Raw genomic sequence first — 25,640 nt, forward strand, 5'->3', positions numbered from 1 at the left:
TCTAAATTGCTAATTCCATCGTTAAAACATGATGGAAAATAACGTTATCACAAAACAAAAGTAACGCTCCCGTAAAATGCTGCTCCTGATGCGTTTTACTAGACGTAGATGTAGATGTAGGCGCAGGTAATTATTATCGACTAACGGCTTTCAGTGATGTGGTTTTGTCTCAGTAAATAACGCTAAAGTAAAATAGCGTTCAGTTTCCCCATTGTTCGAGCTATTAAAAAGAAAAAGAAAACAGGGTGTCTGAAGCAGAGTTTATTTTCAGTCGTCAGAGACATCATATGATGACGAAGCATGCAATCTCAGTATAGTAACGATGAATAATTTCATCCGAGACATGTATAATGATATATTAACCCTCGCCCATGTAGGGGGGGTTGGTGCAACCCCCCCCCCCCTGAGGTTTTTCGGAAATAGTGCAAAAACGGCGGCGCGCAGCGCCGCCAAATTTTGGGTACCTTATGGGGCAAACCTTGCGCATCTTTTGATAAAAAAATTTTGACCGGGTCATGTCAGGTCACGGAGTTATGACGTCACAAAGGGAACAGCCTCCGGCCGGATTTTCACAAACTGAGTGCCAACGCCCGAGGTTTCCTGCCGGTGGTACGGACATCGGTTGATGGATCGTGATGAAACTTCCCATGCATGTTGGGGCACGTATTGGCTTTCATATGGTATTATGGTATAAGAAACTTGACCGGGTCAGGTCAGGTCACGGGGCTATGACGTCACAAGAGGAACAACGTCCGGTACTATTTTTGAAAAGCGCCCGAACCACTATTTTGCTAATTCTTGTCACCGCAATGGGAATATGCAGCAATATTAGCTTCTATAGGGAGCAAATGGACATCCCAAATCCAAAAATACAATCAGATTTCAAAAATTTAAATTTTGATTTTTCGAATTTCTGCCGCCGACTGTGACCTTGCCGACTTCCGGCGCTCCCAACGCGCCATTTTTAGAGCTAGGGAAACGAAATACATACCAAACGATAGAGAATTGATCAAGGAACACGATAGTGAAGGTTTCAAGTCGATATCTCCCACCGTTTTGCCGCAATCGCCGCGGAAAATTTGAAAAAGTCTATTTTTCCGAAAATTTGACCTTTGACCGGTCAAAAGTAGGTCAAATGTTGATCTAGGACCAAAAAATATACCACCAATCGCGAGATCTCGGCGAGAGCAATCCGTTGGTCTTTTCCGCTAAGCTCTACGACGCTCCGTGTTCAAACGCCAAGGGGGGGGGGTCGCACCAACCCCCCCCCCTGCATGGGCGAAGGTGGCAGATCGCCGTTTACGGGCGAGGGTTAAGATGGCTCAAAAAGGTAAACACTGGGAGAGTAGAGTTGTGACACGATTCGTAAGATAATAAGACAGTTGTTCCGAACTAAAATGTTTTGTTCCGATGCTGATGTAAGCACGCAAAACTTCCAAATTTGCGCTCATTGCTAACACGAAAACGCACATAATACCGTTTGAGCTAAAACAATACGGGAGGACAAGTCTAATCGCTACTCTACATAAAGCGCTACAGTTACCTACACCTGATAAAAGCAGCAGATGGTTGCTGATCGAATGGTCATGCGATTACCATACAAAGTTACAAACTACTTCATTTAAATGCTGATCATCGACATCAATTAGCACCCACATGCACGTTTCTCATCAAATAATACTAGCAAAGTTTTAAAAGAACGAAATTCATGGGCGACATTTATTTACCTACTTAAGCGGATATGGCTCGGTGCATTGCGGATTATTTATAAGTCTAGAGTGATTACAAAACAAGACCTTTTCTTATTCAAATAGCATCTCTTCCTGCAGAAATAAAATAACTCTCACTGAACCCTTTTCATAATAAAATTGCGACATTACAGCACAACCGGACATCCGTGTCAATACTCAGTACCCATTAAAAAAAAAACACACACACACACATAAACGTGAACCCATACGTTACTAGGACACTTGCGCACACGCAGACACCCACACATACAGCGGCTGAAACGGCATACATCATCAGCCACCTGACACGATCCACGGGACCGCACGCTTTGTGTACCGAGAAAGCTCTGTCGTCGTAACGTCTTCACCAATAGCACAAATGACGTCACCAGCAGACACAGATGACGTCAGAAGAGCGTCTCCATGTCGGCGAGCCCGCTGACGGCGTTCGGCGGCACGGGAGTGGGCACATGATCGACCACCACGCAGTATTCGTGCGCCACCTCGCCCTCGTAGCCCGAGGGCAGCCGCTGCACACCGTAACGCCCGACGCGACCGCCGCCCCGACTGATGACGTCACACTCGGGCCGCTCGGCGGCGTCGGTGACGTCACACTCGGGTCGCTCCGTGTCACTGACGTCCCCGTCGGACCAATCCAGGTCGAGCTCGTCGCGATCTAGGACGGCCGACCGTGAGGAGTGAGGAACGTCGAGGCGGGGCGAGGGACGGTCGAGACGGGGCGAGGGACGGTCGAGACGGGGCGAGGGACGGTCGAGGCGGGGCGAGCGGTCCAGGCGGGGCGAGCGATCCAGGCGGGGCGAGCCTGTCTCGTGCAGCTCGATGCGAACCGCGCTGGTGATGCGACTCCTCGACCAGCCGGGTCTCGCCGAGGCCCGAGAGGACGGTCGAGAGGAGGCCCGTGACGAGGCTCGCGACAGTTCGGCGGCGTGACGGTCGAGCCTCGCCCGGCCGGCGCTCAGCACCGCCAGGTGGCGCAGAGAGCCGGCCACGTCCCTCAGGACGAGCTCCTGCCGGTCACGACCTCTCCCGGAGGGCACCATCCCCTGGTGACCTGACCTGGCCGACCTGCCCGATCTCCCCGACCTGCCGGACATCGGCGAGTCGCGTCCCCCCTGGTCGAGCCGTTCCACCCCCGCGCTGAGCTCGGCCATCCGCCGGAGCGAGCCGGGCTCGTCCAGTGCGGCCCCCTGGTGGTGCGACCTGCGCGCCATCCGGTCGGCCGAGGCGGAACTCGCCGCCCGCCGGCGTGCCGCTCGTGAAGACGTTGACGACAAACCTGCTACCAGAGAATTGCGTCGGTACATCGCGTGCGGCCCCGCGGCGGATTGCTACCCGTACGCCATGTCCGACTTGAGCCGGCGCCGTCGGCGGGTGAGCAGGAAGGCCACCAGCAGGCCGACGATCAGCAGCAGGAGGACGGCGAGCAGCACCCAGGTGGCCGTCTCGTACTGCGGGCCCGAGCCCACTGCCGGCAGAAAATGACACGGAATTCAGATGGATGGTTTACTGGAAGGAGCTTGGAATAAAAAACACATCGCAACTTTCATGGAATGGAGATCGAAGATCAGCTGGCCATCGTAGCAATGGACAAAACATTATAAGGCTTGAGAGCGAAGACAAATCTCGGTAAACATAACGCGTTTTATGAGAAGGATCAGGCCAAAATGAGCATTCATTTTCTCGCTTAAAAAATGCTTCAAATAGTAGCTTGTGTTAAAGCAACTAATAACCTTCTTTTGATTAATTGACAACTGTTATGCGGAATAAGAAGTTCCGGTTATAAAAGCTGTAGTGCGGTACAGTATATATTCAGGCGTTGACTCCTAGTGACACCTGGTGGCCATTGTCAAAAAGAGAAGTTACCGTCTGACGGGAGCTGGGTCATGCATTGCATCACTTCCCTGGCCGAAAATTAATGTACTTCCGCAATCCGCACTTCTATCTCTTTGTAGGCTCTCCCCAGTTTTTCACCGAGTGGTTCAGTAGTGACTCCTTCCGTCGGGCTCGGCCCGGTGTTCTCAGCGGCAATAAAGCTGAGGAACTTGTTCCAGTAGCTGGCGTCCTCTCGTCGGTAGCCGACCACGGAGACGGAGTGGACGAGGTCCTGGAACACGGGCTGGTCCAGGGTGTACCGGTCCCAGCGCTCCCCGTACCGGCCGCGCACCGGGTCCCTGCGGGACAGGGAGACGCGGGGTCACATCACCGGGTCACTGCGGGGACAGGGGGACATGGGGTCACATCACCGGGTCACTGGGGACAGGGAGACGCGGGGTCACATCACTGGGTCATATCACCGGGTCACTGCGGGACAGGGGAGACATGGGGTCACATCACCGGGTCACTGGGGACGTGGGGTCACATCACCGGGTCACGGGGGACGTGGGACATAGGGTCATATCACCGGGTACTGCGGGACAGGGGACGCGGTGTCACATCACCGGGTCACGGGACGTGAGGTCACTTCACCGATCATTGGCCGGAGAGACATAACTGCATTCGATCCCCGCACCGACCAATGTCCGAACGCCATGTCACACGTACCTACAATTTATCCGGTATATACATGCTGCACCGATGTCTCAGAAGTCAGAGCTTACTTAGAGGGACGATGTAAAGTAAGAACTCAGCTTTGCACGGCACCGCTATCGAAAAAGCACGCTCAGCAGTTCAGTTCGCTCTGCATCTGAACTTGTACTGATCATTTAAGTTCAAGCGTTTCACCCTATTCCTGTTCACCCAATCCTCACCCGTCGGTGATGAATCCCTTCCAGTAGGTGCGCAGTTTCTGACCGAGCCTCTGCTGGACGGCACCGTACGTTCCACCGACCAGATCCCGGTACATGGATGGGCCGAGCACGTACAGAAGCTCAGAGCCGTGGCTGGCACCTGCAGTCGGGAAATAACAAATGGATTAGGGTAGGCACAGGCGTTGGAATTCCGTACCAGAATATTGGCTAATAACCGTGGCTTATAACAGCTTTTCACATTTACCTACCTTCAAATAAATAAATGAATGCAATATTTCGTTATCACACCAAGATTTAATTATTATTTTGATTTAATTCACAGATTACGTCAACAGAGAACCAAAAAAGTTTATTTAAGAAGGAGCAGCGTAAACGTTGCCGGTAGTGTAACGGGAAAAATTCGAATTCCAGGACCGCTGTTGCGAACAATCATCCCATCCCGAGACGCACTTGGTAGTGAGACGATGTTCCCGAAGATGTCCGGTCCCTCTCCATTATAGCCGTAGGCGTACAAATCGGCACCGCTGCGAGCGTACAGGTCCAGAAACGAGTACAGCGGCGCCACAAAATAGGCGTCACTGAATATCTGTAAAACAAACAATATTTATTGAAAATACCGTGCACTTAACAAACGCATCGCAAAAGGCATAATAAACACAAAAGTCATGTCTGTAATTCTACTGTAACAGGATGGCCAGCTATGTAAATGCCACTGTATTTTGTATTATGCTCAACAAGAGCAATGCTGTTGTTTACCCATCATACACGTAATCGTAAACGAATAACGTAACAGGGGCCAGTTCATTCTTCACCATGCAGTCGAAACATCTTCCCCACTGTCGGTTCCATCCGGACCAGCACTTTGTCCTCTGACCTTGACGAAGCTGGTCAGCATTTGCTGCTGGCTGCCGGGCGGCACCGTGTCCACGTAGCGGTAGCTGAGGACGCCGGTCAGCAGCGCGCGCCGCCGCGTCAGGCCCTGCTGGTCCATTAGGCGAGGGATCACCACCCGGCGCAGCACCTCGGTGAGGTTCGAGAACGTCAGGCGGTCCGTGCCCGGGTACTGGTCTGTGAACCGGTGACAAACGTCAGGAAATCGAGCCATGGTTAACATCAACATTTAATTACAGAGACTTGTTTCTAAAACTACGTCAGAATCCAAGTAATCGTCTGGCACCTACACTCGTAAACATACCGGCAATGAAACAGCTCAGATATAAGCAATCCACAAGTAAGTAAGACGCACACCACGGGTAAGTTTAATCCAGTGAAATAAATGGCATTGCTGTCATTTGGCATTCATAACAGTTCGCTTATCTCTATCAGTACTTCTCGTTGGACTTACAGAGCAGGAGAACGCCGTCGTCCGCATCTACTCCACTCATGACGGGCACCTTGACGAAGTCACCGCGCTTCAGGAGACGGTCAGGGTCCTCGGGCAGAAACTGGTCACGTGAGACGACAAACGAGTCGGTGACCGGGGCGAACACCGGGTGGAACCGACCACGCGACTGAAATGGGGCGGGACACACAGTCAAGTACGTGTACGTGTTTGCAACATTGATATTGGTGAATGATGTTCAGCCGTTTCAAATAATACAAGTGTCTCTTGGTGAGGATGTAATACCAGACTCCAAACCATGAGAAGAACTCTAAAGAAGTATAGGTTGTCCTACTTCTTAATATCAGCATATCAGATAAAAGTCGTCTTTTATCTGATATACTATATCTTTTCAGCAGTACAGAAAAAAGGCCTTATGCATCTGCATTTTTTGCTTAAAAAGGCAAAAAACAAATCATTTTATCAACGCAAATCTGAGTGCTTCCCCACCTCGAGGATCCTCTGCGCGGCCGTCAGCAGGCGCATGAAGTCCTGGTCCTGCAGGCAGCGCACCGCTTCCCAGTCACTGCCGCTGCGACAGCCCATGATGGCCGTCACCTCCTGTCCGATCCGGCGCGCCTCCCCGGCCTCCATGTGGGCCCAGGTCGCCAGCGGGGAGCCGGACACCAGCATAGCGCGCTGAAACAGACCCTGCGACTGGGGCGACACCAGGTGGAGGCCGACGGAAGCTGCGCCTGCCGAGAAGCCCACCAGGGTGACCCGGCGGGGGTCACCGCCGAATGCCCCGATGTTCTCGCGGACCCAGAGCAGCGCCAGCTGCTGATCCCGCAGGCCAAGGTTCCCCGGAGCCGCCGACGACTGCAGAGTGAAGAAACCTGGCGGGACCAGAGGAGTGGTCAAAACTTTTAGCTAGCAAATGACATTTTATCAAATTGGGTGTTAAGTGAGTGCAACTGGTGGAGCTAGCAGTTCGAGATGAAATGGTGATATAAATAAGTGAGCCGATGTATTATCCAGCTCGAAGGGAAAATATAACAAACAAAAAACCGGCTGCAGAAGCAGCATTTGAATAATTTCTCACCGAACAAGTTAGTTCTGTAGCTGACGGAGACTGTGACAATATCTTCGGAGCTGAGTTCCTCCAGAGGGTAGCGGGAGGCCCTCTGTCTCCAAAACAGCTCTCCATTCAAAAACACGACCACGGGAAAACGCTGGAAGCCGTCCGGGACCTGGAACGCAGAAAGGAAGCGTCAAAATAGGAGCGCATTCCTTCGGTATGGCCGCTTGCGCCACTGCGTGAATTGTGAAACATCGGGTTGGGTCTGTTTTATGGGACGAACTTGACCGCTGTGGCGCATCAGCGCGGCGGCAGACATCTCCCACTTACCACCTTACATAGATTTATATTGATACAGAGCAGAGGTTCACATTCGTTTGGTCTCGTTTCAACCCGTGACAGGATTCCCCGGCCCCATTCGCTCTCGTTGACAGAGCAGATCCGGTGTTTAACCGATGACGTCACACGTCACGGTCGGGTGGCGTCAGTCCGTCCTACCGCAGCCGCGCACCGGTCCCTCCCCGCCCAGCTCCCCCCCCCCCCCCAGCGCCCCTCCAGACCCTCGGGCCACCGCCGCTCGGTCTGCCGGGTCAGGTGACGCTCCGCTGATCGGGGACTGAGAGGGGGTGCTGACAGGGCGGGGCACACCGCGCACGTGTGGAACTGGCCGCCACGCCCCCCCCCCCCTCCCCCGGCCACGGTGCCGGAAACGGTGCGCGTGGTGCGTGGCAGCCCCCGGCCCGGCGTGGCGTGCGTGGAAAGCGGCGCTGATTGCCAGTCATCGAATCATATCAGTTCGATGAGAGAGAGAGAGAGAGAGAGAGAGAGAGAGAGAGAGAGAGAGAGAGAGAGAGAGAGAGAGAGAGAGAGAGAGAGAGAGAGAGAGAGAGAGAGAGAGAGAGAGAGAGAGAGAGAGAGAGAGAGAGAGAGACCATTTATTCAATAACAAACAGATGAATATAACAAATAAAGTATGCAATTGGCGCAAAAGTGCTACGCACTTAAATCATGGCGCTCATTGCGATGAGGCATTATGAGGCATCGATGGATGGCGGTTCGACATTGAGCTGACGAGGCGGTATCTGTACCAAGTGATCTTTCTTTCCATACGGTAACATTACTATAGGTGGTATGCAATGAACCTAATCTGATAAATCACCATTCTTCTTTTTAATTTAACGCTATATACATATTAATAATATTTATCCTATTGTCCTCTCTCTATTGTATGTGATAAGTGCCTCCCACATTCCAGCCTCACCTATTTACTTAAACCTCTGGATGCAGCGTGTGTGCGTTGATAACTATTCAACTGCGTTATCTAAAATCTGTCCGCTGCTTTTTGTGTCCACTTGGCCCATATCTCTGTCATCGGTGCACTGTTGTTTACGCGCTTGTATGCAGAGGTGGAACTTTTTGTTTTTCATTGGGGTTGTAGTTTGCCGGAGCCCAGGGTATACCCCCACCAAAACCCGAAAAGTCCCCGGATTCGGCCCACTATTTTTCGGGAGGGGCCCACATTTTCATTTACAAAAAAAAAAAAATAGAAGTGGTCCATCTCCAGGGAGAGACGGCTGACCCTGTCGTCCCTCCATTGACTATGTGCCTGTTCGTAGGTACTCGGGTATCGCCACCATGGTCGTGGCCATAGGCGGCGGAACGGGGATGGCACCGGGGCACCGTGCCCCTTTGATTTTGGCATTTTAACATTAGCCCTATGGGCGTTGCATGGAAAGAATGGGACCAAAAGTCGTAATTGAGGGTGTTCCGCCGCTACTGGTCGTGGCGATTCGGAAACGGTAGGTAAACGCCCAAAATCACAGTCCCTATGAATACTTGTTTCTTTCCACATTTGACACAAACACTACTCAGTATTGGAGCAAGGCTCTTTCCCTACGAGTAACAATTTAAGCCACTCGTGGCAATTGACAACGAAGACCTCAACAGGAATACGTTATTTTTAGACTAAAAAACTTAAAACGAGTCCATCTTTGTATATTAAAGGGATTATCAGGGTTTTAAAATTGAAAGGAATCGGCATAAATTTCCAATCAATGAACTCCCCAGACTCTGCCGATTCTAAATATATGCATAAAATGTAAATCGGTACCAAATTTTGCGAGATATAGCCGTTTCAAAATTGACAAAATTGTACTTACTCACGCAAAACAAGTACTTGGGCGGCCAAGTTGGCCCATCACTAAAATGTAAACAAAGAGCAGCCTTGGGAAATTTCGCCAAGGCCGCCGCACCGCACTGTCGATTTCCACAAGACGGGCCTTGTCTGTTTTGTTTTTGTCTGTTGTTTTTAGGGCCTTGCAACAAGATTTCAGTGCTTGGCATTGAATTTGGATATGAACAAATTGAAGATTTGCTTTTCAATAAGACAGCAAGAGTTATCAACATTGCCAATGTTATTATTTTGATTTGGGTGTGATTTGAATAGCTTGAGCTTGTTTGCTGATCATCAAATCTTGATTAATATCATTTAAATGTCAACAATTTTCAAGGGTAAATTTGAGTGTTTTATTTCAATAAATTGAAATGTAAGTGCATCAGGCACAAGAGCTAAGTTTCAATCTGATTATTTTGTCAAGAGTGGTCAATCTAATGTAACGTCTTGCGAGAAAGCTTACCTAAGTGACTGAAGAAAGCGCTACCTACAGTTTTTCAAGATCTATGTTGATCTGTTTTTTCGAACAACAGGTTGTACAACATGATGTCGTGACATGACCTCTGTGTCCTGTACGTCTCCCCTGCTGCTGCAGCAGAGCCCCGGCTTCAACTATAGTTTGTTATGGGTGGGCTCTCCGTGAACGTCTTGGTGCGTTTCTACATATTGCTGCTGTGAAAGGACGGTACATGAAAAAATATGTAACTTGTATGTTTTTTATTGCCCTGGTACCTACTTAATGTATATTTTTGTTGTTTATGAGTGATAAATGAATATATTTTGAGGAAAATTGAGGCATTTCAGTTTTAGTTTGTGGAACAGAACAGAAGAAGCTGCTGAGTGCGGATCATGCTTCAATTGAGAGAATCATCCTCAGTTATCTACATATAGGCATGCTTTGTAAGCTCCTTGCATTTTGCCAGCTTCTACTTGCTAGTCAAAGTTGTAAGAAGGGTTAGGGAGAACAATTGGTACACATGCCACCATGTGCAATCACCAAACGAATGAACGTGAGGGCCAAGTCCTTCACACAGCATGGATGCTTATAGGTACTGCACTAATGTATAATGTTCATTATGTTCATATTAGCAACTCACCCAGGCAGCCTGCCTTGTGGTATTTCTGAGTTTAAGATTTTGTAAGACTCACACTAATCATAAGGTAAATTATATTGATATGTATGGATGAACAATGTGCAAAGGGGTCGCACGTGCCTGCTCAGTGCTCAGCCATGGATGCACGTGCCTTCTCAACAATGGGCGTGCTTGCAGACATCTCCATGGACGAACAATGTGCAAAGGGGGGGGGGGGCGTGCCTCCGCGGCCGCCTGTTGGCTCAGCCGCTGCTGCTGCTTGGCGCCGCTGCTGAGCGCTGCCGGAGACGCCGCTCGCTGCCGGAGCTGCCGGAACAGTCACCGGAGCTGCCGCCCGCTGCCGGAGCTGCGGGAGCCGGGCCCGCCGCTCATCTGTCAGGACCGCCGACGGCAGCACGCCCGTCTGTCAGGGTCTGTCAGTGCCGGCAGTGGACGCGCGCGGGTGCGGGCCGGGTACGGACGCGCGCGGGTGCGCGCCAGGTACAGGTGCGCGCCGGCTATGGACGCGCGCGCGCTTGCGTGCCGACGATGGGCGCGCGCGCGTGTATGCCGACCATGGCTGCCGCCCGCTGCCGGAGCTGCGGGAGCCGGGCCCGCCGCTCATCTGTCAGGACCGCCGACGGCAGCACGCCCGTCTGTCAGGGTCTGTCAGTGCCGGCAGTGGACGCGCGCGGGTGCGGGCCGGGTACGGACGCGCGCGGGTGCGCGCCGGTACGTGCCGGGTACGAACTCGCTTGGGTGCGCCCCGGCTGTGGACGCGCGCGGGTGCGCGCCGGGTACGGACGCGGCGTGCTCGCCGGGTAAGGACGCGGCGCGCGCTTGCGTGCCGACGATGGGCGCGCGCGCGTGCATGCCGGCCATGGCCGCGCGCGTGCGCCCCAGCCATGGACGCGCGCTAATGCGCGCCGGCGATGGGCACGCACGTGCCTGCTCGGCAATGGATGAGCGACGAGCGTGCCTTCTCGGAAATGAGTATACATGCAGACATTTCATGGATGAACGCTTTCAATATGTTCAATGTGTTGAGACGGATCTGAGTAAACTGGAGAGAAACTAGGATAGTTTTAGTCCTGCTCAACTAGTTCTGCCAATAAGTACAAACACCACCTTGCTGCCAACTGCTTACCAAATACCGCATCTGTTGTACCCTTGCATGATGCATATGTACATACAGAAAAAAATACAGTCTGTTGAAATCTGAAAACATACACTGCTGAGCACTGTGGATGAATCTGTATGAACCCTGTGGCTCAGCGAAACCTTCTGGCCCAGGTTATAATTGACAGTGAATTAGGAATCAATCCTTGCGAAGAGAAAATAGATCATTGTGCTTTAGATGAGCATAATGAAGAAGCGTTCCTGAAGTTGAGTTAGTGGCTTTCCATCATCCATGCCAGATGGCCAAAACACACCATTTCAATACTGTCCCAAAAATATATTTCAAAACACTTATTGCATGGCTATACACACCAGCTTACTCAGTCACCACACTCAAACCAAGACCATATAAGGGTAGTAGTATAGCAGGCGTCACACTTGTTTTTTTTTGCAACCATGAACGAACGAAGAGAGGCGCTGTAGGTTAGGTTTGGTTTGGTAAGGTTTGGTGAGAAAGCATCTCTGGGTATAGCGCATCTCCTTGGTTGCAAAAAGAAGTGTGACGCCTGCTTTATGACTACCCATATAAATAGACTCAAACACAGTCTACTGATACAAACGTCACTGGTCTCAAGTCTGCGCTCAATGCACCAGATGTACACTACTCACAATACGTCAGGACTCAACGTCAGCCACCAATTTTCTACATCAAAATTCACATCAGGTTTTCAAAGTAACAATGTATGTGCCACTTCTGTACTTTGTGCTACAAACACAGAATAAATGATATCAGTCAGCAATGCATTGCTCATTGTCAGCCAAAGTCTGCAAAGTCAGTCCGCAGGCTTTGCAAGTAAGTGCAAAGTCTGCGGAGATCAGTTGCTTTACACACCACCAATATCATGCTGCAATGTGCTCAAAACATGCCTATTCACCAACAACAAAGCACAACCATGAAGCACCACTGATAACACTTAACCTCAAAGCACACAACATGATAATTTATTTATTTTGAGTACCTACAGAAACAGAATGTCTCAAGGCCACTCGTGCTCACTCCGAAATCTGCCAGTCGCTCAGCCTTGAACATTGACATTATTTCATCTGAAATCTATTTTCTTCACTTGATCAAAGTTGATCTGCGTCATACATCTTACAACGGATGTCTCGAATTATTGGTAACGTTCAGCACTTAGCATTAAAAATGATAGGTAACTTTGATTCAACACTAGTTCCATCCAAGCTTCTTCATTGCTTGAGCTATATCACTTTCAAGTTTAATTACTTGAACGAAGACATTCTTGAATTACACTCGGGATGAGCTTAGTTTGAACGCACACAACACAATTTTTTAATTTGAATTAGTTTGATAACCCACAGGATATCTAGAATGAGAGAGAAGCTGAGAAGAATGAGAAGAAGGTTGTGTTCGTTGTGTTACGGACCTATGCTATATTTCCCTATTTTGTCTTGGGAAAATATAATGGAGCATGTAATCCATTATATTTTCCTTAGATCCATTATATTTTCCCTAGATCCATTATATTTTCCCTAGAAATATTTAGAAAAGTCTCCGCTAGTGTAAACCCTATGGGCGTTTAGAGATGGACCACCAAGTACTCGCATGTTTACGCGGCTGGCAGCCGCGAAAACTTTGGAGGCCCACCATTGGAAAATTAGGCAATTTTGAGACGAATGACTTTGGATTGGGGCTTCAGTCACCTTCTTCTACACGTTTCACTGAGTAAGTCCGAAATTTTGGAAAAAACCCTGATAATACCTTTAATGCCACTGTCGTCTGGAATACGTCTATTACGGAAACGGGTAGTAGAAACCGGAATAGTGACTGATCAGACATTTATTTATTTATTTATTTATTTCACATCATCAGGTATTTCCACACAAAATGGGCTATTCCAATACCCTCGTCATACAATGTAACACCGCACGGTATAAAAAAAAAAACAAGTTATAAAAACACACACACACACATCTTCATGAGAACAAAATCGCGGACACTTAAAATAAACTAACTAGTCACGAAAAAAAAAATCACGATGCATCAGCCAACATTTTGCGAATGTGGCGCTTAAAAGAAGTCATGCTAAGGTGGTTCACATGATGATCTATGGCGAATGTGTTATACAATTTGGATGCACGATAGATGAATGTACGTTTTCCATGGTTGTTGCGGGGGCGAGTGGTTGAAATATGATCCGACTGCCGTGTTCTTCGAGAGCTTGATTCATGATTAAACAACAGTGCTTCACGCAATCCTATTGGTACGTCCAGCGATAAAATTTTATGAATCATGCACATGTCAAAATAGTCAACTAGCTTTGGAATAGTGAGCCAACCTAAGTCTGAAATGACATCCGAAACATGGTCGTATTTCCGTCGACCGGAAATAACTCGTGCTGCGAAGTTGACTATTTTTTGTAGTTCGGTCAGTACATTTTTGCCACAGCTACCATACACCTGCGCACAGTATCGAATGTGAGAAAGTACAAGAGAATCGACGATACGAGGTAGAACAGAAGCCGGTAGAGTATGTTTAACGTGCGAGATTCCAATGAGAATGCCAAAACATTTGTTAACAACATGTTGCACGTGGCCAGACTTGTGACAGCTCAAGAAAAAAGTGAGCTCGCTCAGCTCAACTCCGTTTTATCCGCTCCCGCTCAGCTCCCGCTCAGTTTAACACGGCTCAGCTCAGCTCACGCTCCGCTCAAACCGGCTGTGCTCCGCTCACGCTCAGCTCAGCTCAGCTCAGTTTCCGCTCAGCTCAGCTCAGCTCAGTTTCCGCTCAGCTCAGCTCAGCTCAGTTTCCGCTCAGCTCAGCTCAGCTCAGCTTCCGCTCAGCTCAGCTTCCGCTCAGCTCAGCTCAGCTCAGTTTCCGCTCAGCTCAGCTCAGCTCAGTTTCCGCTCAGCTCAGCTCAGCTCAGTTTCCGCTCAGCTCAGCTCAGTTTCCGCTCAGCTCAGCTCAGTTTCCGCTCAGCTCAGCTCAGCTCAGTTCCCGTTCAGCTCAGCTCAGTTTCCGCTCAATTCAGCTTAGCTCAGTTTCCGCTCAGTTAAATTCACGCTTAGATCGCTCAGTCGTTCTTTTTAAATCGGACATGCTTAACCCTCGCCCGTATAGGGGGGGGGGTCGAACGGACCCCCCTGTTTTTCGCGAATAACTCGCGTAAAAAGCGGCCGATCGCGACGAAACTTTCAGTACCCTCGCGATAATCAATTTTACACCTATCCTGAAAATTTCATGACCCTGACCCTAATGACCTTTGACCTGTGACCTACTTTTCGAGACCATGTTTGGCCGGAATCGCGATTCGGCGTATGTCGGCTCGCATTAGCCGCGCGTTAGCAGTCTTTTTGTGGTTTCAAGTGTTCAAACATGGCATATGATGTTGCTCCCATGCATTAGGGTGGGTGTCAAGGTCACCGGAAGGTCAGGTCAGGTCATTGACCTTTGATGACCTCGGTTCACTTTTTCGAGTTTTACATGTTTCTAGGCTAGTTTTTGGAGCTGAATTCGAATTTAGCAACCATTTGAACATTTACGAAGCAGTTTTGGTGCCTTCGTAACATGTTACGAAGCTGTCAGAGGCTACTACGAATACCCGGCAAAATCCTTACTGGTTGACCTGACCTGACCCGACCTGGCCTCAATGCATAAAGACATCATCAGTGATCATAACTAACATGATATTCGTGATCAGCACCCCGAAAAACCCCATAGCAGCCACGTTTTACGACGTTCTAACAGGTCCCGATTTTCCCGACTTTTGGGTCATTGACCTGACCTGGAAGGTCAACCGATAACCTAGGACCTTAAAATTGGGTATCATCGGCTTCCTCTCGTCGCGGGCAGCACGCTCGTTTTTTCCGCGAAGCTCTAGCTCGATCAGGGACGAAACGGCAAGGGGGGGTCCAACGGACCCCCGCCCCCTTATACGTTCGCGGCTGGAAAAACACCAATACGGGCGAGGGTTAAAAAACAGACCAACTCTTGGCGCATAAGTAAGTCTCCTCTAACAAGGAGCGAGGCAACTTACACAATGGGCAAAAGAGATAAGCTCATTAAGACCTTGAGACTTTGCGAGTCGTGCGTCTACTTCTACTTGGACTCAGACTATAGTTACATGAAATGGACTGTTCTTGGCAGTGTTATCACATGTTATCAGAGTGTGCACCCGCGATGTTAACATAACATATAAGTTCAAAATATACGAACGAAAAAAGTCTGGACGAAAAAGTTTACAGACGAAAAAAATGTACAGACGAAAAAATGCCAGACGAAGAAAAGTCGGACGAAAATCTGCTAGACGAAAAAAACGCCATGGAATCATCTCAACTAGGCGGTGTTTCACGGCCGAGAGCAGCACGCCCACGCCGCCATCCGCTCTTGGCACCCTGCCAGGAGCTGACGTTACATTTTGGGGTAGTGTTGGAACTTGGAGATAAGAGTTTGTTTATATCTCCATGGAAACCCCATTTGACACGTGTGATAGCAGCGTGCTGTTATCAGTGAAACCTTGAGTGAAACCAAACACCACCCTGATCTCAACCAAGGCAATGTCAACACAATTAGAATTCATAGTCGGCGTGTGAATAAGGGAGCTTTTCCCATATTATGGACATCAGAAGGTGAGAGTTCCAGTTAGCGCCTCTGCCCCACCCCACTTTCAATAGGATATGGTTGCTTAGCCCACATTCAACCAACGAAGAGGAACATTTGCTAATTCCTAATTGTAAATATTTTATGCAGAGGTAAGAACCCTTATCGATAAAATTAATTTAAATAACTGCTTAAATAACAAAGTGAAGAATGCTGAATTGTACATTGCGGAGCAGAGTGTCAAGGCGAAGCATCAAAGCCTGACAGTAGGTATTCATCTTGCAGTCAGACTTGAAACTTGAGACTGGCTGTATTAGCCTGTAAATTGGCCAAGACCCTGGTCTTCCAATTTCCATGCAACATGGATGAAATAAATTAAGCTTGATTAGTGATTAATATTGATTTCTTTAGAGTTTTGATATTTTTAAGTGCGATCACGAAGGCAGTGTAATTGCTCACTCCATAGCTAGCTCATAGCTGAAGCATCAAATCCTGAGTTAATTTCCAAGCATGAACTGAAAAGAATTAGAACTGGATCAGCTCAGCTCAGCTAAATCAGCTCAGCTCAATCAGCTCAGCTCAGCTCAGCTCAGCTCAGCTCAGCTCAGCTCAATCAGCTCAGCTCAGCTCAGCTCAATCAGCTCAGCTCAGCTCAGCTCAGCTCAGCTCGCTCAGCTCGCTCAGCTCAGCTCAGCTCGCTCAGCTCAGCTCAGCTCAGCTCAGCTCAAGCTCATTCAGCTCAGCTCAGCTCAAGCTCATTCAGCTCAGCTCAGACAGCAGCTCAGCTCAATGCATTACTGAGCCGGCTCAGCTCACAGCTCAACAATTTGGCAAAATGTTGAGCCGGCTCATGAGCTGAGCTGATTTTTGAGCCGGCTCAACTGAGCTGATCACAAGTCTGCACGTGGCGCTCCCATGACAGGTTTGGGTCCATTATCACACCTAAGTTCCTCACGCTCTCGGTAGACATCACCACTTCACCCATGAATGACACTTTTGGAACTTCATCTAACTGGACTAATTGCCGTCTGTCACCGAAAACCATCAGTTCCGTTTTACTAGGATTAACCATCATACCGTTTTGCATAAACCAGTTACTCAAGATACCTAAAACGTCTTCCATAGCACACTGCATATCCCGAATTTTGTGTCTCGACCCGGTTAGTGCTAGCTGAGTATCATCCGCATACCTGATTAAAGTTACTCGGAAACCGTTCACAGAAGACGGAATGTGACATGCGATGTCATTGCTTAGGATATTAAACAATAAACTTCCTAACGTTGAGCCCTGGAAGCATCCCATCGATATCGGTAAGGGTTCTGATAATTCGTCGCCGATCCTTACCCTCTGAGTATGTCCCTCGAGGTAGCTCTTGAACCACCCTGTCCTAATCTGTAAGAGACTCAATTTTTCAAGAATAGTACTATGATCGACCACATCAAAACACCGACTTAAATCTAAAAGAGCTAGCAATGAAATTTCCGAATTGTCCATACCTTTCAAAATTTCGTCAGTCATTGATACGAGTGCCGTTGCCGTGGAATGATTTGGCATAAAGCCATGCTGATCGATGGTGAATAAATGTTGCTGAGTCAGATAACTAGTCACCTGGGTGTGAACTATTTTTTCAATGATCTTACAAATGACACTCACAATGGTTATGGGTCTAAAATTCGCCGCTTCTGAGGGGTCATTTCTTTTGTGCAAGGGTAGCACCTCTGCCTTCTTCCATCCATCTGGTACAGTTTCCGTCACTATGCTTGTATTCACTATGCGCAACAAATATCTGCCTACTACTCCAAAACTTAACTTCAAAATTTTGAGTGGCACATCTCCTTCAATGCTGGAATTTTTGTTTGGCATACTGAATATAACAGCTTTAAGATGATCTAAAGTCACAGGCGTCAGCGTGAGGGCACCGGCGCGTTAACACAAGGCAAGCGAACGTTGAGTTTTTCCATTCCGGAACTCCGAAAGTCTCTCATCACCTTCTCTCTGGTTTGCGTGCCGATCGACGTAAAATAACTGTTAAGTTCGTCTGAAGAGATATTGGCTGGTTCAACACGGCGACCACGTTTTGGCGCTATGACTGGTTTCAGGTGATGAAATAGTGCCGCAGGTGACGATTCGTCAACCTTTTGTTTGATACTTTCCCTTACATCTCTTCTGATGGCCCTTTTAACCTGAGCGTTGAGAGTCCTATAGGTCAGATTGTCACCGGTTGATTTTGCTAATCGTCTTTGATTCATCAGATCCAGAGTTTCATCAGATACTGGGGGAGGTGATGGGTTATTTACTTTAAACCTACGCAGTGGGGCATGCACATTCAAAATACGCGTCATTTCAGAAGAGAAAGAACTCCATTGCTGGTCGCATGAGTCATTGCTTTTTACGACACAATTCCAATCAGTGGACTGTAAGTCCGCAATGAATGCCTGTGCATCAAAAGCACGCCAGTTACGACCCGTGCGATACTGTGACGCTGTTTTGGCCCGTGGGATGATGGTTAACAACGATACGCGTTTGTGGTGCGCGGCATAATCACATACATCGACAGAGACACTTGGTGGACAGTTTGTACTACACAATGCGTCAGAAAGCATGAACACGTCTAGAATTGATTTTGTGTCGCCTCGAACAAAGGTAGGCTCGTTAACCTGGCAATGCAAGCCATATTTGCCTAGTTCTTGCAATCGAGAGTGTGCTACTGGACTGGTTTTGGAGTCTGAGTTCATATCACCAGCCAGGATGATGCGGTTAGATGGGTGCGCAGTGATGATCGCCTGGAGCTCTTCTTCAAGATGGCTATAGTCAGCGTGGACTTGTCGGGGATTTGTAGACGGCGGGCGATATAGACCGCCCAGAATGGTGACCCTCCTCTTGTCCAGCTTGACTTTTAGCCAGGGTTACCGCTGCTAGGGAAATTTCCCTTTTCTATGGAAATCAGCGAAGATCTAGGGATATATGGATTTCACACGAAATCTAGGGAAATGCCACCAGCCCGAAAAATTGTTGTTTTTGCCTGCAGTTCTGCGTTGTTCCATTTCGGTTGCGGCTAATTTTTTACATCAAAGTTTTTGTTTTGGCGCAATTTATACAATGTCTAGCGCATATCACTCCCATTCGGTCAAACTGACGGTGCAAAATAATGCATCGACTCGTCTCTTACGCCAGCACTACCGCTACCCATACGGCAGTTTCCCGCGTCCTGCAACACACCACAATTTGCGATATATCACACAATTATATTATACCACATACAGTAATTTGTTATATGCCAGCAATTTCATCAGAATCTCTTACGTTAACGTAACAGATTGTAGTTAATCGCTGTTTTAGGACGCCGACTATAACCATAAGCGGCGGAACGGGGAAGGCACCGGAGCACCGTGCCCCCTTTGATTTTGGCATTTTAACATTAGCCCTATGGGCGTTGCATGGAAAGATGGGACCAAAAGTCGTCAGTGCCCCCCCCCCCTTAATTGAAGGTGTTCCGCCGCTACTGACTATAACACGAATGGTTAAAATGAGGAAAGTACATCAAATTCCATGAAAATAACCGCATCTAGGGAAATGATTTTTAAAAAAGGGAAATTTTCGTGAGAATCTGGGGAAACCAGCGAGACGCCAGCGGTAACGCTGCTTTTAGCCACAGTGACTCCAGATGAGATTCTCCGGGCGATTGTTTCGGGTTCACCGTCTCCGCTTGCATCTCTTCTCTGACGTACATTGCAACTCCTCCTCCCGACTTCTTCCTGCCGATGATACGATCTCTCCGGAATAGTCTATACCCGGGGACTTGGAGCATGTTATCAGGAATAGATTTCCTCAAATTTGTCTCATCAGACATGATATATTTTGCAAACGAGAACAACATACCGAACACAATGCCGCAAAAGAACCTAACACTGGATCTAAATAATCTCAACCTGAGGAAATTAAATAATAAATGCCACAGCCTTTTCATATCACCATTAAATAGATTATCTTTTTTCAACGAGTAAATGTATTATGCATTGTTTGGCGAATCGTAAACAAAACGCATGCTCTTCACAGCCACGATGGCTAGGAACACATAACGGCTTGTCTGTCTGCCCCTGAGACACTGAACGTACACCGATTTTCAGCTAAATCGAAAGACCCCGCCGTTTACCGTTAAAATGTTAATTGGTCGTTAACTCGTTAACGGTGCAAAATACCACCCCAAAGAGGTACATTTTCAAAATAAGCGCATCGAGGAGGCCATTGTTCACCGATTTTCAGCCAAATCGAAAGACCCCGTCGTTTCCTGTTGAAATGTTGATTGGCCGTTTACTCGTTAACGGTGCAAAATACCACCCCAAAGAGGTACATTTTCGGAATCAGCGCATCGAGGTTGCCCTGTACACCGATTTTCAGCTAAATCGAAAGACCCCGCCGTTTCCCGTTAAAATGTTAATTAGTCGTTAACTCGTTAACGGTGCAAAATACCACCACAAAGAGGTACATTTTCGAAATCAGCGCATCGAGGAGGCCCTGTATACCGATTTTCAGCCAAATCGAAAGACCCCGCCGTTTCCCGTTAAAATGTTAATTTGTCGTTAACTCGTTAACGGTGCAAAATACCACCCCAAAGAGGTATATTTTCGGAATCAGCGCATCAAGGAGGCCCTGGGTACCGATTTTCAGCCAAATCGAAAGTCCCCGAAATATGCTGCTGTGAGGCTGATATTCGTTGCTGCTGAATTGACAGACGTCGCCAAAACCTTGCATTTGTATCAGATGCGTCATGTTGGCTCACATGTGACTTAGTTTGCATTCTGTTCGCGAACCTGTCAGTAAGATTATCAGCATTAATTATCGCACAGGATTGGTTTTTATGGTCGGCAACGTTGGTTTTAAGTGTCGTCATTTTAGCCAAATATTCGTGCTGATTGGTGGTATTGTGCCAACTGACAAAATTGCGAACAGAGTGATATTTCACTTAAGAAATGTATTTTGATTGTGCGTTCTGTGGTCGTTGACACGCAATATTACGGTCAGATTATGGTGATAGAATGCTACATGGGGTGAAGGCTAAGGGTAGGTTGATTTATTTCTGAAGCTTATGTGTCAAACTTTTCATCTACGCTTATCTATTTGATAAGCACAGCCCACAGGTATGAAATATTTAGTGAGAAAACCCAAAAGTACAGGGGCGGATCCAGGGGGGGGGGCAAAATAGGCATTTGCCCCTCCCAAACGGCATAATTTTAACAGTATGCCTATGGACGAGGCATGGAAAGAATCGATAAATTGTTATGGTTTGCCCCCTCAAAAAAAAAAAAAACTCTAAGCTGGAGTCATCACTGCAAAAGTATGATGAATGGTTTGATTTTTTTGCTTCACACTTTCATGTTACATGTTAAGATTTTTGGAACACTTTCAATATGATTCACGTAGTAGGTATGCTTAAGAAGTGTGAAGTGATTAACTTTCATATGCTCACTGTCTCAGCGGAATAGTATGTTCTTAACAGAGCCCTTTCAATGTTTTTAGCATCTGGAATTCAAAAAGATGTCCTACTTTTTATTGATATCTTCACTTTCTTGATATTTCTCGATTATCTGCTTCTGTATGATACATATTTTGTTCATTTTCATGTGTTTTAGGCTGATTCTTAATTTTCCAATGTTGGGGTTGTAGTTTTGCCATTGGGGTTGTACTTTTAAAAATTGGGGTTGTAGCTACAACCACCACAGTATATAAAGTTCCGCATGTGCTTGTATGGCATTGCTGATGTGACCTATATCTGTGAGATCCTATTTTCGGGATGTTGATGAAATTAGGCAGGAAAGTGAATGCAGCCAAATGTTTCGTAAACCGTTACTGTAGAATCGTCATAAAATCATTAATTGTAAATCGTTTATCGCTAAATCTTAAGTAACAAGTTGACGTTAAAAACGATTTAAATTCTAAATATATGACGATTTAACGATTCACGATTCACGATTAACGATTTTCTGACGAGTCTAGAGTAACGATTTACGTCAGATCTTCACTGCATTTACTTTCACATTTCAGGGATCCAGGAGTTGAGTGTGAGGACCTGCCTGCGGGATCCAGACGTTGAATGAGGACCTACCTGCGGTATCCAGACGTTGAGCGTGAGACAGTCCTCCGAGACGCCCGGCTCGGGCACTCCCTGGACGTCCAGCTGGGGACACTCGGGTCCGAACCGGTCGAACCGCTGGGTCCGGTTCCATCCATAGTCGCGAACCGGCGGCTGCCAACATCGGAAGAAGAAAATACACTTATAGATTGCAGGAGCTTTGAATAATAGGGTAGGGTCATGATTTCATTTATAAAACGTTTTAACGCTTTAATTGGTTATACGGGAAAGCATGACATTCATGAAAATTCAGAGCATCATAAAAACGACCATCACTCCATACGAAAGGCAATGTTCATTTATTTGATAAAGGCGTGAGTACTATCGTAGTTTAAAGTATATAACATAGCGTTTCTCACCTTGAATCGGAGGCTTCCCACCGGCGGAGTGGCGTATGGAATGCCCTTGTAAGAAAACACTGGCCTCTGGCGAGGGTCCACGTACTCCCGAACCTGAAAAGACATCACGTGAGTGAGGCCAAACAACTGGCATCTTTCAGTGCGCCTTATCGACGGATAAACAAGCTCAAGTAAAAGATGACCAGAAGCAAAAAAAAAAAACAGCGTAACACGAAATTCTGTGTAACCATTTTATCCAATCTCGTCAATAACGCTAAATTACATACCAACCTAGATCACAATATGATATAAACCGATTGAAAATGAAGAAAACTAAGAATCCTGTAGGAATTAAAATGCATATAAAATTAAATATTCCGATTCTCTAGAATTTTATGATTTTGACGGCTCTGGATGACGGTTCTGTCTGGACGATGCAGTATGATAAATAAACTGCATGATTTTGACCGTGATCAGGCTGTGACATCACACCACGTCATGAGTTGCCAATCCTTCGGCAGTTTGCTCGACGTTTTGTGAGCGGAGAAATGATACTCACCCCTTCCAGCGATCCCTGTCGTATGGTGATGATCGGAGCAGTGCGTCCCTGACCCGTAACTCCCGGCAGTATAACCACCAACAAACCAAATACGGTCACTACTCGGCAGAGCTGTACGGCTGTCCTCACAGCGCCCCTCCTCACAGGCTGAGTCCACACTAAGCAGTCCTTTTCTCGGGCCCTCGCAGCCTCCGCGGCACCTTGCACACCACATATTGTCCCGCGAGCTGTCACACAGTCACTTTGTACACGGGCAGCCGGGTCACGGTCACGGCACCGGTCTCCCGGCCGAAGCTGACCCGTGTCCATCACTAGCTTCTTCGCTCGTTTCCTCTTTCCGGTTCGTTTGAACAAGAGCCTAGTGCCTTCACAGGTCATCTCACTACCAAAGCTGTGTTTACATTAATCACTTTAAATCACCAGTCTTCAGTTTCAGAGCACACAAACTTCCCACACTTATTTCTCCAAAGCCCTAGTGCCCACAGATTAGCCAAGCCGGGTCGCTGCTTCCACGCACCTCTCGCAGGGAGCAGTTTCGGTTCCAACAGGCCAGACCGACTGCCCGTGCTGCTGGGAGCTCTCTGCACCCCAGCTGCTCGCTCGTGACCTGCCCACCCGATCCACTCTGCACTGATGCGGGCGGTTCGGGCAGCTGCCGCCGCCGGTGGCCGGCTGGGGCAGACACGGCGGGCGGGCGGCGCTCACTGGGCCTGCGACAGGTGCGACGGGGGCTCCGCCGCCCGCCCGTCCCGCCCCGCCCCGCCCCGCCCGGCCGGCCGGAAGTGAGAGGGCGCGGTACCGCCACAGCACGTCCGGCTGACTTCCGCGGGCGGGCCGTCGGCCATCCCGCTCCGGACCGCTGACATCCCGCCTATATACCCGCCCCCGCCCTCCGCGTCCCCACTCAACTCGGGCCGGTCAGTATCACCAGCTCGGCCCCATTCGTAGAGTGGTGCTGCTTTCACCCCTCAGGGTTAAAAAAAAAAAAATGTTGAAGAGCGGTGGCTCGTACCGTATTGTTACATCTTTTACGATGCCATACGTGCTTTGATACCTGCTATGCTATTGCATGTTTTGCAAACATAATGCCGAGAAAAAAATATAGATAATGAAAGAAAAAGCAAAGAGAAGGTCCTATTTTCTAGTACCTACTCTGAATTCATCAGCTCCATCGTTACAGAAATTCCTTGTAACTTCCTGTTATTAGGTCTTATTCCGAGTGCTCACTACCATCCATCCAATTACTTTACGTTTCAAAGCGCTACTATTCAACGACAAGATGACACCTTTTCATTCGTTCCGGGCAAAACGCTCTATTCACAAAATGGCGCAACGTGTGTCCACATTTCTATCAAACTCGAGATGCAGACGTGTTTGCCAAGCAAAGTTATGCATTCAGCTTTACAAGCCACCTGTCTTGCTGCCCGGTATACGCAGGCACGTTGATGAATGGCTGAACAGCCAAGGTGTTACCAGTGGATGGTGTCAGCACTGCCATTGCAGTCATCGTATTCTGACAGGAGTCAGCCCGGCCTGACAGCATCGGCTCTGGTGCGCAAACACACTATCGACCGCGGCACAAAGACGCAGACCACAGGTCACACGGGGCCATAGACGGACATGAGAGATCGCGTCGGCAGTGTCCCCGTCTTGTACTCGAACCGTCAGGCCGGACTCTTCGCGATGAGCAAACCAGCACTCCCACAAGGTACGCACTTCTATCTTTGCAATCTATTTTCCTTGATTTTTGTTTGTTGCTGGTAGTTGCTGGGATAGAAAGGCAATGCCCAAAGCGTTTCAAATTATGAATAATCGTAAATAAAGCTGATTATTTCTCCCTTTATTTCTTTTCTGGACTGAGCGGTGTGCAGTGTGCACGGTATGCGGCGCGCCCAGCTGACAGGCCGGGGCGCTGTTCCGCAGGCGGCCGGCCGGGCGCGTTTCTGCGCGCGCTGCGGCCCGCCCTGCTGCTGGGCTCTGTGTGCGGCGTGGTGCCCGTCTCCGGCTCGGACGGCACCTGGAGACCGCTCTCGACGGCCGCGGTGCGCAGTGCGCTCATCTCCGCTCTGCTGCTGGCGCTCGGGGCGGCCGCATTCGTCAGCTACCCAAAGACCTTCTTCACGTTCGGATCAGCCCTGCAGGTGTTCTCTGCTCTACGTTTTCTGATCCTTCCGCTGAAATGGTTTTGGATGGTTGTATGGGTATGGTCTAACGCTCGCCATTTGGAAGTTTACTTCAAAGCATGCTCTCAATATGAAAACAATTTCTACCCACTGGAGCTGCCCAACGCCACACGGTACGTTCGTAATTACGTAGGGCTCATGGTTGCCTTGACGACATTCTACACATTCCACATGGAGGAAGTTTTTAGCAGCTTCCCAGTCTGGTTTCAAGTGGCCCTGATCATCAACATGTGCGGCATGGCCAATGGCACAGCTGTATGGCTCATGATCATGGACGGCTCGTGCCTGAGTCTGGCGGACGCGTTCCGCGGGGTCAGCCGGCGCCTGCGGGTGGCGCTGAGCCGGAACAACATCCCGCAGCTGCGGCGCCTGGTGCGACAGCACGGTCAGCTCTGCCAGCTGGCCGGCGTGTTTTGCCGCACGTTCGGCGGCCTGCTCACCATCTGCATCTACACGATGGCGCTGGACCTGTCTCTGGACATCTACCTGCGCGCACGGAGCGGCCAGAGAGAAGTGGGCGTGGGCTCGGCAGTGCTCGTCTGGCTGGAG

At 48.7% G+C, this 25,640-nt stretch overlaps 1 protein-coding gene across 1 annotated transcript; it reads right to left on the reverse strand.

The window, feature by feature from the left end:
• Positions 1-248: 248 nt before the first annotated feature.
• LOC122379628 (acetylcholinesterase-like) lies at positions 249-23,501 on the reverse strand. The gene is made up of 11 exons (XM_043361968.1): positions 22,909-23,501; positions 22,371-22,463; positions 21,985-22,125; positions 6,922-7,069; positions 6,330-6,715; positions 5,844-6,009; positions 5,373-5,566; positions 4,949-5,084; positions 4,499-4,637; positions 3,723-3,922; positions 249-3,216 (listed from the first exon to the last, which is right to left on the reverse strand). Exons 1-11 carry the CDS (start codon positions 23,284-23,286, stop codon positions 3,080-3,082), a joined length of 2,118 nt encoding a protein of 705 aa, XP_043217903.1. The 5' UTR covers positions 23,287-23,501; the 3' UTR covers positions 249-3,079.
• Between the last annotated feature and the right edge of the window lie 2,139 nt (positions 23,502-25,640).

The sequence above is a fragment of the Amphibalanus amphitrite genome, unplaced genomic scaffold (assembly GCF_019059575.1).
Source record: "Amphibalanus amphitrite isolate SeventyFive unplaced genomic scaffold, NRLGWU_Aamphi_draft 000081F_arrow, whole genome shotgun sequence".
Taxonomy (NCBI): domain Eukaryota; kingdom Metazoa; phylum Arthropoda; class Thecostraca; order Balanomorpha; family Balanidae; genus Amphibalanus; species Amphibalanus amphitrite.

Bases quoted from the DNA above. Each gene is read 5' to 3' on its own strand.
- LOC122379628 (XM_043361968.1), bottom strand. From the start codon at position 23,286: ATGACCTGTGAAGGCACTAGGCTCTTGTTCAAACGAACCGGAAAGAGG. The intron at 7,070-21,984 runs GTAGGTCCTCAT...TCTGCGTTCCAG, and splicing joins TCAACGTCTGGATACCGCAG to GTCCCGGACGGCTTCCAGCG. The intron at 3,217-3,722 runs GTGAAAAACTGG...TTCTGCCGGCAG, and splicing joins AGTCACTACTGAACCACTCG to TGGGCTCGGGCCCGCAGTAC.